A 16608-nucleotide genomic window follows, 5' to 3' on the forward strand; every position below is an offset into this window, starting at 1 on the left:
GAAAGAAGTTTTTTACAGTGGGGGTGGTGAAGCACTGGAACAGGTTGCCCAGAGGTGGTGGAGGCCCCATCCCTGGCAACATTCAAGGTCAGGTTGGACGGGGCTCTGAGCAACCTGATCTAGTTAAAGCTGTCCCTGCTCACTGCAGTGGGATTGGGCTAGATGACCTCTAAAAGTCCCTCCCATCCCAAAGCATTCTATGATTCTTGTTTCTGTTCTTGTATTTTGTTTCAGTAGCATAGGAAGGATGCACATTTGAAATTAACAGAAATGCTTTAAAATAATTTTTAAACCCCTTTATTAATAAATTTAAAATTTTTCCCTTTATTTAAACTTGTAGAAAAAAACCATGATACATTCCAAATATGCAGCCAAGGAAAACACTGAAAAAGAATATTAGAAATAAATAATGCAAGACTGTAATAGCCAAATATTTTCTCAGAAATTCTGTAAACAGATTGTGATGGGACCTCTGAGGAAGTACTGTCTCTTAAAAAGTAAAATTTCAAGAACTAAAATCCTAGAAAAATGGAAGTATGGTTCTCAGAAAACCACCTCTTTTAAACATCCACATTCTACCTTTGCATAAGCCTACATTAACACACTAAACAAATAGGCCTTAAAATTAAGTGAACACAGAAATTGAAATGCTGATAGTAAGTGCCTCCCTGTGGCTTGCAGCCATTTAATTATAGAAGCTTGCTGTACAACAGCATGAAAGGTTCCTCAAGGCAACAAATCTTTTAAATAATAGAATGTCCTTAACTCTCATAGTCTCGCTCTTATTGTGCTTCCTATCTGACATATCCTTTCTGAGAACACCATGACTGCAAATACATGAGTAACATGGAAAAAGGGATGAGCCTCTTACCCATGTTCAATTGTTCCCAGGAGCAAACCAGAACTCCCTTGAAACAGACACAGATTTGGGCAGAATGTGAGTTCTAGTCATTACATATTATAATACAGCCTCTGAAGACCATTTTACTTGACTTTGTTTCCTCTGTTGCAGGAGACAGCAGAAGTGTGTTTCTGGACATCTAACCCACAGCACGGAGAATTAGACAAAAAGCAGCTGAAATTCTCATCTATACTGAAGCTTCCTGCAATAAACCTGAGGTGACAAAAGCGTGTTGCCTATGAATCCTTCACTTCCTCTTCATTCCTCCATTCCCCAAACACCACAACGTGTTCTTAAATCTGTGTTCCTAGTGATTAAATCTCAGGTTACTAAGTAATATTCATATAAATCTCAAAGCACTTACTTCACGCTGCAAAGTAATCAATTGCATAAAATCTTTTCTGAAGGACCTCTGCATGAATTCTACCACGTTGTTTGACATTATTGCCCAACCACGAAAATGTAGATGCAAAACAGTCATGAAACAGTAATACATTCACTGAGCCTTTTTAAAAAGCATTTTCAGGACAGTTTTAAAAAAACAGAATGAGAAGGGAAGGTTTGCAAATCAAGTCTATTTTAACTTACCCAAGTAAGAGTAAGGAAAAACTTTTCAGTATTGGATATACAATATAATATGGCTGTAAGGAGGAGAAAAATCAGGTTCCTTGAAAAGCTACTGAATTTGGAGGGTTTTTGCAAGCCAAAACTGCTTGTCTCCCTCTTAAATTCTTGGCATATTATTTAATCATTTCATTGATACAAGTCTGGAGAATTTACAGGAGAGTCAAAACAATCACAACTAAGAAACTGTTAATCCATAAAAACGGAACACTTATTTCCCTCTCAATAGATTCTTACAGAGGTCTGAAATAATACTGGAAGAGATGCAGACTATTAGGCCACTTGTATTTGTGTCTGTCTCAGTAATTTGTGTCTGTCTCAGTACTTTGGTACCACAGATCACAGCAGCTTCCCTGTCAGCATACAATGTATTGATTAGGCATTCTTTGCTATGGAGTTGTAGGCAAACTATGAAAAAACCAACCCAGGGTGGAACTGCCACAGTTGACCCTTTTTGGTTTAACTTTGTATTTTGGTTTTCATTGTACTGACAATGTCAATTTAAAATAGGAAACAAAGATGTTCAGATACAATTTTTCAATAAAATTAACCATGCCAGTTTGTTAAACAGAAGCATTCTCATGCCCTGTGTACTCTTACATTGCATATACCACATTTGGACATGCGCATCATGGACAGAATGGTTAACTAAAACCGCAGTATTTACAGCGATTATCTGAGGCAGAAGCAGCACTTCTGAGTTTCCCACCTCAGGGTACAAATACAGGTGCTTTTTCTGTTAGCAATTTTCTAACTGTAAATTAGTCATTCAAGCTGAAGTACGATGTCAAAAGAAAATGACACAACTAAGAGTACAACTAGACCTTGACTAATACCATTCAATATGTAATCATCAGCTATACATTCACCCTTACTTTAAGAATAAGCTACTAAAAGCTATTCTAGTGTCTCTTAAAATGTGAACAGATTTCACTGCAATCATGAGTAAGTCCCAAATCAATAATCTAAAATCTGCATATGCAATGAAATTATTCCACTGTATAAGAAACATAATACTCCATTCATTCCATTCACATTTCACTCAATACTACTGAATATTGAAGTATTAAATAATTTCTTTTGGCCAGTAGTATTTGAATTTGGGATTTTTTTTTCCTTTATATTACACACTTCTCTACTTTGCACATCATATGCTTGTAACTCAAGGCTTTATTTTCTTTACCTGACTACTTCTTTCATAGGTAAACAGCAGCATTTAAAAACAGAAGTGAATTCTCAAAACTCCTAAGTATGGCAAACACAGTCATTTTGAAAAAACAATGCATAAATCTATTCACCTATGCAATAGCAGTCTCTGACAATTACTTTGAGAAAGCTGTTAGCGCAGAAGACATTTTCCCATAGCTCTGAAAAAGCTTACTTCAGTGACAGCAAAGCTGAAAAACTGTCTCACCATCTTACAGACAAATTCTAATGAAAAATTTTGATTCCCCTGTAAAATATCTCCTTTTTAAACTTCAGCAAATTGTACTGAACTTCTTAGATCATTTACCTAGCCAGTTCTTCAACAAATTGTTAACACAAACTACAGCAGACTATACTGAATAATTAATTTCCAGAGTTGACCTTTATTAAAAACAAGGTTTTTGTTGTGAGAACAAATAATCTCTCACTTGTAGCTTGAAAGCCTAAGATAGGATCGTTGGCTTCCAGGGTTGCTACTAGCTGCTTAGCAACCTGTCCTACTTGTCTTCCTTCCTTCCTGTTGTAGAGAACTGTGGACAGGGGAGTTGGCTGACGATAGATGAAAACTCTCCGCAAGCACTCGCAAAGAGCAGCGTAGGAGTAATCTGGAGCACAAGCCATGAACTTCTTGTCTTGCTTTGATGCCTGGACATAACCTGCATAGCCAAAAAGAAGTAGAAGAGAGAAGTAATATATCGGTTTCAACAGCACTCTAACTGGCTAAGACAAAATCAACCTTAGCTTAAAACATAATATGCAATTAGTAACAAAAAAGAAAGAGATATATGTTGTTACTAAATGAGCCGATAGTTTCTGGAGGTACGCATTAACCAATTTAATACCAACATACAGTTCTTCTGTACATGTTCCTAACTGCCATTTTTGATGTGCACGTATGTATAGCTAGATACTGTCCCCACATCTAGCCCCTCTCTGCCTCACAAGGTCTTCCATTTTCTCAGCAGGATCATAAGGCATGGATACACATCTTGGCCCAAGATTAGTAGTCTAAGCAGAATAACCCTCTTCTCTCCCCTCATCCCCCAGTTCATAGTTACATTTATAATTTAAGATTTCTGAGTCTACCTAATCTTGAAGAGACACTTAAAATTTGTCTTTTATTTAGAACTGACTGAAAAAACCACTAGTTACTTTTCAACACACTGTAAACTTTGCTAATATTCACTTAGAAGGAAAGATCTTCCTTTTCCTCTTCCATTACAGAACTCGATTAGTAAACAAACTTATTTCAAACTGATTTCCTTTCACACTTTTGTAAAGAGACCTGAGACACAATCTTTGCAAAGTGATCTACCATGTTTCTGAAAAGTTGTTTGCTTCATTTCCATTAAACAATCCATGGCAATGGTTATCACTGAAAGACAGCACCTCTGAGAAGAGCAAGCATGCTAGAGTTTACTTTTTTTGGCTCTCCTTTTTCCTTATAATTGTAGGATAGAATTCAAAGTACTCGTACTGGGGCTGGCTGGGATGGGGTTAATTTTCTTCACAGCAGACTGTAAGGTGCTGTGTTTTGAATATGTGATTAAACCAGCGTTGATACCACATGATTTTTTGGCTATTGCTGAGCAGTGCTTGCACACTGTCAAGGCTTTCCATTCTTCCAACTCTGCCCACCCCCAGTAGGTTGGGGATGGACAAGAAGTTGGGAGGGGACACAACCAGGACAGCTGACCCCAACTGACGGAGCAGCTTAACCCATGAGAGGTTCTGGGTTTTGCTCTTCCTGTTCTCTCCCCTGTCCCTCTCGGGGCAGGCAGGGGGAATGGGAAGAGAGCAAGCAGCTGTGCGGTGCTTAGGTGTCCCGCAAGGCTAACCCACAACAGTATCGCCACACTTTAACAGTGCATTTTCATACCTTGAGGGCGTTTTTGTTGTTTTGGTTTTTTTTTTAAATGTGTCCTGGTTTCAGCTGGGATAGAGTTAATTTTCTTCATAGTAGCTGGCATAGTGCTGTGGTTTGGATTTAGTAGGAGAAGAATGTTGATAACACGCTGATGTTTTTAGTTGTTGCTAAGTACTGCTCATGCTAGTCAAGGACTTTTCAGCTTCCCATGCTCTGCCACGTGCACAAGAAACTGGGAGGGGGCACAGCCAGAAGAGTTGATCCAAACTGACCAAAGGGCTATTCCATACCATGTGACATCATGCTCAGTATATAAACTGGGGGGGGGTTGGCTGGGGAGCAGTGATAGCTGCTCGGGAACTGTCTGGGTATCAGTCGGCAGGTGGTGAGCAATTGCATTGTGCATCACTTGCTTTGTATATTGTTATTATTATTATTTTTTACCTTATTTCAATTATTAAACTGTTCTTATCTCAACCCAGGAGTGGTTTTTTCCACTCCTCTGATACTCTCCCCCATCCCATCGGGGTAGGGGGAGAGAGTGAGCGGCTGCATGGTGCTTAGTTGTTGGCTGGGGCTAAACCACGACAAAATGTTAACCCTAAGACTTCTAAATTTACAAATACTTGCTACCGTCCTCAAAACATGATCTCTTGTTCAAATCCAGCTTGACAGCTTTTACCACAAAACAATTAGTAAATATATAGCTAGACTATCAATTGACATGATTGCTGTACTGGGAAATATTAGGACAGCCAGAAAAACTTCCCAAGTGTAAGTTCATTAATTTAATTCATATATTTAAACACTAACAATACAAGCAGGATTTAAGTACAGGCTTGCAGGTGAAAGAAGCTCTTGAGCCAGGGGACTTGTATTTAAATGGATTCCCGAGAAAGAAAATTGTAGGCTCTTTTATTTTTTTAAAAATCAAATGTAAAAAACGTCACTGTCCTCTACTTTTCTGGTTTATATATACAGCCCTGTTAGGAGCAGGGGATTTACATAGCAAGATTTACGAGTAGTCAGTGAAAGATACAGGCTTCTTCAGTAAACTGTAGTAAGAATGGGCAAGATCATGCAACTCCTTCAACCAGCGGCAAATCATTAAACTATTCAAGACCAATTGCTTTTTTTAGGACAGATATATAAAAGAAGAAACTTGGTCCCTCTGGTTTCCCTTTGGTTCCTTCCTTAGATTTCAGTCCAAGACTTGAACTGAAAAATACTAATTTTTCAATCATCATCTTTGTATAGCTTGTCAAAAACAAATTCCAAAATTTTGAGCAGAGGAAGAAGGAAATAGGGCTACTACCATTGCTTTGGTCAATATAATGAATACTGTAGGTTTTGGAAAACTAGTCTTTTAATCCAGAAAATACTAATTTTTACTACCAGCTCTTGCAAAGTAGTTCTCAATTTGGTTGTAGATAAACAAGCTGATGACTTACATCAACTCTGGCAGATAATAGGTGAACTAGATTAGTACGGAAGTGTAAATTTCAATATAATATTGTAAAATGATAGTACAATATGGAGAAAGAAGTAGAGGAACAATGTTGGTTTTTATAACCTTAGGTACAAAAAGCTCAAAGATATTATAATTTCCTTCCTGTTATTTTCAAAACAATAGAAACACATTGTTAAAACAGTACTACAAATCAGCATAGAAACTTGAAAACAATAGTATTTTGAAAAAACATCTTAATCCTTATCATCCGCTTTTTTCCCAGCATAATGAAATTTGAAGTCAGTAAACAAAGAACAAACTGTGAAATTAATCTCTTTTGTTGGAGGATTTGTTAAGATACTTACAGCTTAATTGGATCTTAAAATAACATGCCATTAAAAAAATCATTCATATTACAAAACTAAATAAATTGCAAAAGCTCAGAACAAAACCAAGTATGTGTTATGGTAACCTATGTGAGCTCTACAAACAGCTCCTATCTTCCCTTTCATTTTGGACCCAGACTGAGAGTGGTGTGGTCAAACAAATGTATCTGGGGGAAGGAGGGAATAAATTGTCATGGCATTATTGAAGGAATGGGTCTAGAGAACACTTAGAGAACATGAAAACCATAGTTGTCACACCAGCAGTAAATTCTGGACCAGATTAATTTTCATGAAAACCGATTTATCTGTTTCTTACTTGCTAGGTACAATACTGGGCTATGTGAACCATCCTATTTCATCTGATATGGCCGTTCTTACTCTTGCCTCCATTTTTTTTCAAAGTACTTTCTGCTTCTGAGCTTTAGGATTCTGCTTCCAACAGTGGGTAAAAACAAATTCTTAGTCCTGATTGCAAGAATACAGCAACAACTAACAATTCTTCACAACCACTTTTTCTACTTTTCTGGCTGTGTGTAATTTCAGAACAGTCAGGGGCTTCTTGAGCCAGAGCTGGCACAATTATACTCTTCATTGATTTTTTCCTGTCATGATTTTTTTTTTTCCCCCCCAAATTCATGAAAACTTTCCACGGTCACAAAGTTTTGCAGCAGAGGGTTCCATAGCTTAAATGCACATATGTGAAGTATTTCTTTCAGCTTCTTTTGAACCTACTATGTACCAGCATCATTTGATGCTCCTAGCTCTTTTAACAGAAGGAACAGTGAACAATCACGTCTGATTCTTCAGATTTATCACCTGGGACAACAAGATAGGAAAAATCTAAAGGTCACTTACTAAAACATCTTACCATAAGCATATATACACCTAGACATGTAATCAATGAACTGCAGCTGTTCCTCTCATGATTTCTGTGCGAGTGTTAAGGTGCTGATTTTGCTTTTAAGTCTTTAACTCGAGTTCACTTATCCAAGGAACTCCCCTTTTTACTGTGCAGTACTGCGCTTGCCTCCTGTATATGGTCTGAAAAGGCTTATTTTCCTCCCAAATCATAAATATTTTATTTCTTATGCTCTACTATTTCTAAAATTAAGCTAGCATGCTGCTATCAACAGGATTATAGTACCTTTAAATTCAAATTCAATTACGTGAAATATTAACAGAAGCCATACTAAGAGTATACAGGTAGCAAAGTCTCAGATAGAGGAGGGTGGCACAGAAGTTAATTTCCTACCTAAAGCATTAAAAGTTGCAATGTGTTCCCACATGTTCTCTGGTTGGTCAGAGTGGGGCTGCCAGAGAAGAGCATCAACATCATGCCTCAGGCAGAAGCATGGCATTTCTCTGGGATCCACAACAACTGAGAAAAGATACTGGTTGCTTCCAAGATTAATCTGAAAACAAAACAAAGAAATACATATTGATTGAAAGCATAAATAGCAGATTCTATCACACACACTACCAAAGTTAGATATCAACAGCTTCATGTTTGTTAGTTGACAAAATGTTTGAATACATTATGCTGCATCTCACTGATCAACAGCTCAATACACTACAGGTAGCTAATACATTTCAAGCAGATGCAATTAAGTTTCTTGGGACAGTATTTAGGGAAACATTATGTCCAGTACACAAGCAAATGGGAATGTGTTTTGTGTAGAAATGGTTTTCCAGGGTACAGGAACCCTACCTACAACTTCTGGTGTTAGGAAAAGACTGTCTCTAAGCAATCATGCCTGATTTTCTGCAGTGCCAACGGGGAGGGAAATACTGTCCCTCTGCAGTAAAAGTTGGTAAGCACTGGAACAAGGATTAGTTATAATACTAAAATTATGAAACATCAACAATTTTTTATTTACTCACAATCAAATGATTACTAAATTTCAGATTAGTACATTCTTCATCAAATATGTCTAGATCACCAAAAACTTTCAATAACCACTTCTATTCACCAGGAATGACCTGTTACGTAAGAAAGACAAGACAGGCATATCCTGCTACCTAAATAAACAATAGTAAGAATAAAAAAATAAACCAACAAATATTTTGAGTTTTCTATGTAAAACCTTCTCAAGGAACTTAATAGCAATACTTTTAATGTAGCACTATGGCTAGCAAATGCTCAAAGAGGAAAGAACAAGCTATATTCCCTTACGGTCTGTCAAAGAATGCTCTGGAATTCCTCTTCATACTCAGAGCTGATCTACATCGTTCATGTTACAAGATGAACAAATACATTTGAACTATTTTTTACATCCAGAAGCTGTCTGCAACAGCAACATGCAGGATTACACCCTAATACATGGTATATTACTCCTCAATGAGCATTTCAGATGCTGACATTTGTTGACTAATCATTCTCAAACAGTTGTCACAGCACTTTTTATTACACGTATTGTGGCAATAACTATGAACTGCAAGCGTTTTATGCTATCATTGTATAAATGTCACAGGATGGGGTCTCTGTCTTGAAGACCTTACTTTAATCTTAACATAAGATCCAGTGGACAGAAACGACAGCTATTGAGAACCAGAAATTTGTTTACTTGAGGTTATACAGTCTATGACAGAACTAATATAATTATTTCAGCTGATTAAGTTCAAGTCTAATGGCTCAACTTCAAAACAGCCTTCTATTACTATGCCATTCAACAGGCATACAAATTCTCCAGTTGTATTAAAATTACAAAAAAGGTGAAATAATCCTCAGTCTCCATTAGGGCCAGATGCAATTGTGAAATGAGAGTTACTAATTTTCTAAGCACCTAGAAGGCAAAGAAACACTAATAAAGATAATTTCAAGAGCTCCACTAATAAGGTGCCTTAAGGAGAACAAAGACGAAAACAGGAGGCAGGTGTTGTATTGGTGCATTGTGCTGAGCAAAACAGAAAGTATGAAGTCCTAGTCCTTCAAACTTCTTAACATCTGAGAAATGTAAAAAGTCAGCAGAGGTCAGGCAAATGACACTGACAGAAGTGAGTGGAACAGACCTTTAAGGAGCACAGGAAAAATAGGCAGAATGAATGAGAAACAACTTGAGAAAGGGAACAAGCTGAGACTTCTTGTACGTTCAGCTCAAGACTCATCATTGCATGCTCACGGTGGCACCTGCTTCTCAGATCTGGGAAAAAGCGAATCATGGGGATTGTGCATCAGACCCATTGGTGTGATGACACTCCACAGGGTCATGGACAGTCAATTACAGCATGACTTGACCAGAAGAACCTGCTAGAAGGCCCAGCCTCCTCAGCTGTTTTTCATCTGTTTTGCTGCTGGACAGCTAACCTCCCCAGAAGTCATCGTTACTACTTCTACTTCATTCCCCCATCTCCCAGGTAAGGAAAGCAAGTTGTTCCTGTAGCACCAGAAGGAAACAGAGCTTGGCTTCCTACAGACTGGAATTTCATTTCCCTAAGCTTCTTTTCCCCAAAACTCCTTGTACCTGTTCTCGTTTTTAAGCTCTTTCCTCCCATAATCCCTACCTGCTTTGTTGAATATGAGGTAGCGTAGTCTATGACTAATCCTGAGCTTTGGCTGTACTTACAGGCCAAACAGCTGCTGCCTTTTAAACTGGATATGGACTGAGCTGCTGTGATGGGTTTGACTTTGGCTGACTGCCAGACATCCACCCAGCCACTCTCTCACTCCCCCTCCTCAACAGGACAGGGGGAAAGATTAAGATGAAAAAGCTTGTGGGTTGAGATAGACAGAGAGATCACTTAACAATTCTACCATCAAGGGCAAAACAGACTTTACTTGGGGAAAATTAATTTAATTTATTGCCAATTAAAAATAAAGTAGGATGATGAGAAGCAAAGATTAAAAATAACCCTTCCCCACACCCTTCCCCAGCTCAGCTTCACTCCTTCATTCCTGACTGCTCTACCTCCCCTGCTACCAGTGGTGCGGGAAGACGGGGAATGGGGGCTGGGGTCAGTCCATAACGCTTCCTCTCTGCTGCTCCTTCTTCCTCATGCTGTTCCCCTGCTCCTGCTCCCTGCTCCACAGGATAGAGTCCTTCATGAACTGCTCCAACCTGGGTCCTTTCCATGGGCTACAGTTCTTCAAGAACTGCTCCAGCGTGGGTCCTTTCATGAGACACAGTCCTTCGGGAATGGACTGCTCCAGCATGGGTCCTCCACAGGCCACAGTTCCTACCAGGAAACCTGCTCCTGTGTGTACTCCTCTCCACGAGCTACACCTCCTGCCAGGAGCTTGCTCCTGTGTGGGCTCTCCACTGGCTGCAGCTTCCTTGAGGGCACATCCACCTGCTGTGGTGTGAGGTCCTCCACAGGATGCTGCATGGATATCTGCTCCACCATGGTCCTCCATGGACTGCAGGGGGACAACCTGCCTCACCATGGTCTTCTCAGGAATCTCTGCTCCAGCACCTGGAGCACCTCCTCCCCCTCCTTCCTTCTCTGACCTTGGTGTTTGCAGTGCTGTTTCTCTCACATTTTTCTCACTCCTCCCTCTCACTGCGGCTGCACAGCATTTTTTACCTTTTCTTAAATATGTTTTCCCTGAGGGGCCACCAGCATCCCTGATGGGTTCAGCTGTGTCCTACAGCGGGTCCACTGGAGCTGTTTGGAACCAGCTGTGTCTGGCACAGGGCAGCCCCAGCCTCTTCTTGCAGAGGCCACCCCTGCAGCCCCCCAGCTGCCAACACCTGAGTATGAACACCCAATACAGCTCTACAAGCTGAGGCACCATGTATAGGTGTCTCCCCTTTCTTATTGTTGTATCTCAACTGACAGAAGTTAAGCATCTTTGAGATGGGTAACAGAGCACTCTTCTCATCCACAGCTCACTTCATTATGCATCAGTCCTTTAGCTAAGGGAGACGGTTGGATCTGAGGAATCAACTCCTGTGAAACTTCTTTGAACTGAGGAAGTAGTTTCACAGAGAACAGAAAAACCTGCACAGATGTTTACGACACCACAGTAAAATCCCAACATTAGCACAAAAGTAGCTTTGAAGTCACCAGCAATCACCATTTTCAGCCAAAGGTACAACAGTAAATAAAGCAAATTATTTACGTATCACAAGAAGGAAGCCTTACAGCACTGAGTAATTTGTAGATGTCTTTCAACAGTAGCTACATATATTTTTAAGGGTCAAGCACTTAGTATGTTGTAAATCCCTTATCTAGCAAAGTACACATCAAATTTTTAAAAATATATTCTTTTACAAGTACCATATCAGAAATGTGAGTTTTATGAACATCAAGATTTTGGGTTTAATAAACATCTGTAGTTAAGGAAAAAAAACCCAAAACACCCCATATGCAATCTAAATCTACATGTGTCCTAACAATGTTATTACATATATGATAAGTACAAGTGCCATGTTACTTAGCTATTGTTAAGTTTTACATCACAGTTTTGAACAGACTAAAGGAATTAAGTTTTTTTCCCAGGTTTCAGAAAGTTTGTGGAATATGTAGAGAAGTATTTTAAATGTACAGCACCTCAGCAAAGTAAGTCTGAACTTTGATTACTTTTTTCCCCCAGAAGTAATTTACAGTGTTTTGAAAAACCCAATAAATGTTATTTAAGGCAGGTTAGTTGCCTATTTTATATGCAACAGAGATATAGATCAGTTGGACAGACAACCCAAAAGCAAAAAAAAGTTTTGTGAGTGTTGTCAGAACACGAGAAACTCAACTGCAATAAAGAACCATTCAAACATGAAGCAGTTATTCAGGCAAAGCATCCAGAACCAGAAAAGCTCTTGAGGAAGACCTTGCCTCTTCTCTTGTCTTATCACCACTACAGCATCTCCACTCCAGCGAACTTGCACAAATACATGACATGCCTCCCACAATCCCATAGCTTAGAAGTAAGCTGATGTGTTTCACAGAATGACATGCAGTGTTAGTTAACAGAGGTCATTCTGGCACCTACTGAGAAGGCAGACTCGTGCTTCTATATAGGCATACAAGCAAGGAAAGTGATCTTACATGTCAGCTAGTAGAAAATGAACGGAAGTTCTTCTGCTGTATTTCCATAATCTACCTATCAACCAGAGAAGTCTCCTGCCACAAATCAACTACTCTCTGAAATTACCTACTGCAATTAGCTATTCAAAGACCTAGGTTTACGTAGTCCATTTCCTATTTTCTCCTTGCTCCACAAATCACTTCTTTTGTATCTAAAAGCAAGCAGCATCTCTTCCCTTAGGCCATCCCAATTTTGCTAAGCATTGGGATGCCTGGGTTCCCCACTGCAAGCACACAGCACCACTCTGTACTTCAAGCATCTTTCAGCATTTTTTCAACTACTAGGTTTTTTTTGTGTGTATTTTGTCACACATGCCTGCAACTGGTTTTAACAGGATGCATAATACAGAACTCAAGCATATGGTAGTATACATATTAATCTACATAACACAGAAGGAAAACTTTATGTTGTAAATGCTACTGCAAGCAGTTCCAAGTTTTTAGGTAGCCCATACCTGACAAAGCCTCTCCCCTCCACAGCAAAAAAGGTTGTCCATCAGGCATTGCTATTTTCTGATGGCTTGGAAATACAACACACTGGAGTTTAGGCCACCATTAATCAGACTTAAAGAACTGATATTAATAAAGCAAATTAGTTCTCTATAGGAGAAGCCGAATAACCGCATTTGAGCTAGAGGAGACAAATGTTGTTTTGCCACACAAGAACAGGCCAGTATAGCAATATATTTGACAGAGATTGCTGTCTGTCAATCCGATTTATTTCAGCTGCATCATTGCCATTGAAATGTACTAGAAAATGTCAAGAAAAATAGAATCAAGTCTCTTTACAGAATACATATCATTATATCATCAATGTTTTATATCCTCAAATTATAACTCCAGGTGGGTGTCCTGGCTTCAGCTGGGATAAATTAACTCATTTTCTTCCTAGCAGCTGACATAGTGCTGTGTTTTGGATTTAATAGGAGAAGAATGTTGATAACACACTGATGGTTTAGTTGTTGCTAAGTAGTGTTTATAGCAGTCAAGGACTTTTCAGCTTCCCATGCTCTGCCAGGTGCACAAGAAACTGGGAGGGGTCACAGCCAGGACAGCTGACCCAACCTGACCAAAGGGCTATTCCATACCATATGATGTCATGCTCAGTATATAAATTGGGGGGAGTTGGCCAGGGCGCAGCGATCGCTGCTCGGGAGCTGGCTGGGCATTGGTCAGTAGGTGGTGAGCAATTGCATCACGCATCACTTGGTTTGTATATTCTTTCATCATTATTATTGTTATTATTACTTTCTCTTCCTCTGCTGTCCTATTAAACTGCCTTTATCTCAACCCACAGGTTTTACACACACCCCCCCCCCCCTTCTCACCCCCATACCACTGGGCAGGGGGGAGGGTGAGCAAGCAGCTGTGTGGTGTTTAGTTGCTGACTGGGGTTAAACCATGACAATGGGAAATGTTCCTATAAAAATATTTTATGGTCTTAAATTTTCTAAGATTCTAGACATGTTTCACAAAGTTTTCTCTAACTTAAGAGCAAAAAGACATATACAACTGTATACTACTGATGATGGCTTAGTACAAAGGTGAAAAGTTGTATCAGCCATGCTTCTGAAGAAATAGGTCCCTGAATTGCTAACAAAAAAAACCAAACAAAAAACCAAACCAGTTTGAAAGAAGATGTAAATCAAAGTGAAAACATACTCCTGTATGGTGAAAAATCTACTGAAATATGCTCCTCTGTCCTCCAACAAGGACAAAAAACACAAGATCTCATAGTTGAGGTTGGAAGGGACTTCTGGAGATATTCTGGCGCAATGCTCCCTGCTCAAAGTGGGGTCAGCTAGAGCAGGTTATACACACATGAAAATTTCCTACCCATAGTAATTGTCCTTTGACCATAATGCTTTAAACACATTAGCCTTTGGATTACTTTTATGCCACCCAATTTTAAGAGCTCTTTACAAATACCCTGGAGTTCAAGCTTGCCCCACATCTTGCTGCCTGCTAGAAAGCAGTATATGTCAGATCTGCCTTTCTTGATCCCATGATATCATGTTCCTCCTGTCTGTGAAATGTTTCTGGGGCACTAACTTCTTATCCTTCAGGGTAAGAAGCAGTAGTTTAGGCTAAGTTATTCAGAACTTTATCCAGTCTGGTCTTGAAAACCTCAAGGACAGAGGCTGCACAACCTTACTAGGCAATCTGATCCATGTTACAATCATGGTGTAAAAGTTTTTCCTTCCACTCTTGTTTCTACTTATGCCTGCTGTCTCTTGTTCTCTTACCATGCATCACTGAACAGCTAAAATCCATTTGAACTGAGTTTCTATAAAATGTCCTCCTACCAATTACTGATTTTATCTTCTGACAAATGTTACCTATCACACTGTATCCACAAAACAGACTACTTTCTTGGTGGAGCATGCTAGCCTTTAAAATTAATCTTTTTTTTCTTTGGCAGCACAGATGCATGTACAGGCATATATATGCATATATATACACACACTTATAGACATATACATATGTATCTGTACTGACAAAGGAAAAAAGATATCTTTTTTTTTAAATTAAGAACAAACCAAGATCTGTAAAACACAGACTTAAGCCTTCCTCTAGAGCTTTTCTGAGGAAATGGGAAATTATGAACTAATTCAAAATCTTATCCTGCAACTATGATGTTTTCTGTACAAAACAGGTTATGCTATATGTACTTTGCATGATACAAGGTAGTGATAAGGTACAATACCAATGCTTATTACAAACTTAGTAGAGACATCTTGAAAAAAACCCCAAAAAACCCAAGACAACAACTTAATATGTGATGCCTTCATACGACTATTTTGTTTCCTGCTTTAGCCAATGGACCAGATCAAGTCCTAACTTACTGTTGGTCAAGGTTGCTTACAACCCAGATCAAGTCTCCTACTAAAGCATTTTGCTTACAATCTGTTATTTCCAGTGTGATTGACGAACAAGTATCATAAAGTGATCTCTGCTCTAGCTCCTTAGTAAAAAGGGTCAACTTTCCACCAGGCTACCTGAAAAGTTATGGAGAAAAATGCAAGCTAAGGAATCTAGAAAATTTTTATGCCACTGAAAAAGACCCCTTTCTTATCATTATTCTGACATAACTTTGCTTTTTCAAATGGCTCACTTGTGAAATTATATATATTTTTGAATCAGAATAAAAGGAGCCTTGTTTTTACATTAAAATGACATTGAAGAATACATATTTTTTGATAATTTCTGTTGCTACTACAATTTTATATTATGGAAGAAATTTATGTGGTTTCAAGAGTTTGCACACATTTTTGTTCTGATAATAGAATTCAACTTCCATATCTTAAAAAACATTTAAAAATATTTCTGCATAATAATTTGCAGCACTTACTACATGAGTGACTTTCAAGGTATCACCATCAAATCTGCACAGGCTTGCGCTGTCTTCAAGAAAGGCATCACATTCTTCTAATTCTTGAGCATTACAAGGTGGGTTTTCCTTTTCAGGGTTTGGATTCTGAAATAAAGAGACAATGAACTACACTAAAAATCCAAGCTACTGAAAACATACATATATCTACACACATATAAAAAAAAAAATCCCTTTTCATAACAAAAAAAGTTCAACAGAACAGGAAGAATCATTTGCATATCCTTACATACTTAAAGATCAAGCTATTATGTACTTACTGAAAATGAATAGAACCATTTCCACTGTGGAAGACAGCATGAGTGGTAGGTACAACAAAATCCATTTCAGTTTAAGGAAAGGTACGTAAGCTGCTAAAACATGGACCATAAACTCCCTTCTGTAAGTAGCAAAAGCATACATTTCTGAAAACCTATGCTGGTTTAGTAAATTTACACCAGTGTAACCTTCTTTCAGATTGCCATCAGAAATGCTATTAAAAATGGATTAATTCATTTTGTAAGTAGCTCTAAATACATGCCTCCTTTTAGCTTTGCTAAAAAATATTTAAAATTAATAATATTGTTATGCATATTTGTCAATGCACTCAAAACAAGAAAAAGCACATGTATTTTTTCACATCCCACAAGTCAAAGAAAGGAAAACCCATCACTTTTACCAGTAATTCGAGAGCAAGAATCAACACTACTGCAAACAGGAACAGCTTACTTATGCTAATGACATCTTCCTGGGATCACTTTCAAAACAACCAAGCTATGTTAC

General features: G+C 38.5%; 1 protein-coding gene across 4 annotated transcripts in view; it reads right to left on the reverse strand.

Moving 5' to 3' along the window:
- Positions 1 to 281: 281 nt before the first annotated feature.
- The window catches only part of NUDCD1 (NudC domain containing 1), a 52785-nt gene continuing 36458 nt past the window's right edge, over positions 282 to 16608 (reverse strand). For all 4 annotated transcript variants that reach the window (XM_075705460.1, XM_075705461.1, XM_075705463.1 and 1 more), the window contains 3 exons: positions 15808 to 15933; positions 7687 to 7846; positions 282 to 3387 (listed from right to left, as the gene is read on the reverse strand). In XM_075705460.1, coding sequence (XP_075561575.1) covers positions 3095 to 3387; positions 7687 to 7846; positions 15808 to 15933 — 579 coding nt within the window. In that variant the 3' untranslated portion in view covers positions 282 to 3094. The remainder of the gene's footprint in view (positions 3388 to 7686; positions 7847 to 15807; positions 15934 to 16608) is intronic.

This window comes from Pelecanus crispus, chromosome 2, assembly GCF_030463565.1.
Source record: "Pelecanus crispus isolate bPelCri1 chromosome 2, bPelCri1.pri, whole genome shotgun sequence".
Classification (NCBI taxonomy): Eukaryota; Metazoa; Chordata; class Aves; order Pelecaniformes; family Pelecanidae; genus Pelecanus; species Pelecanus crispus.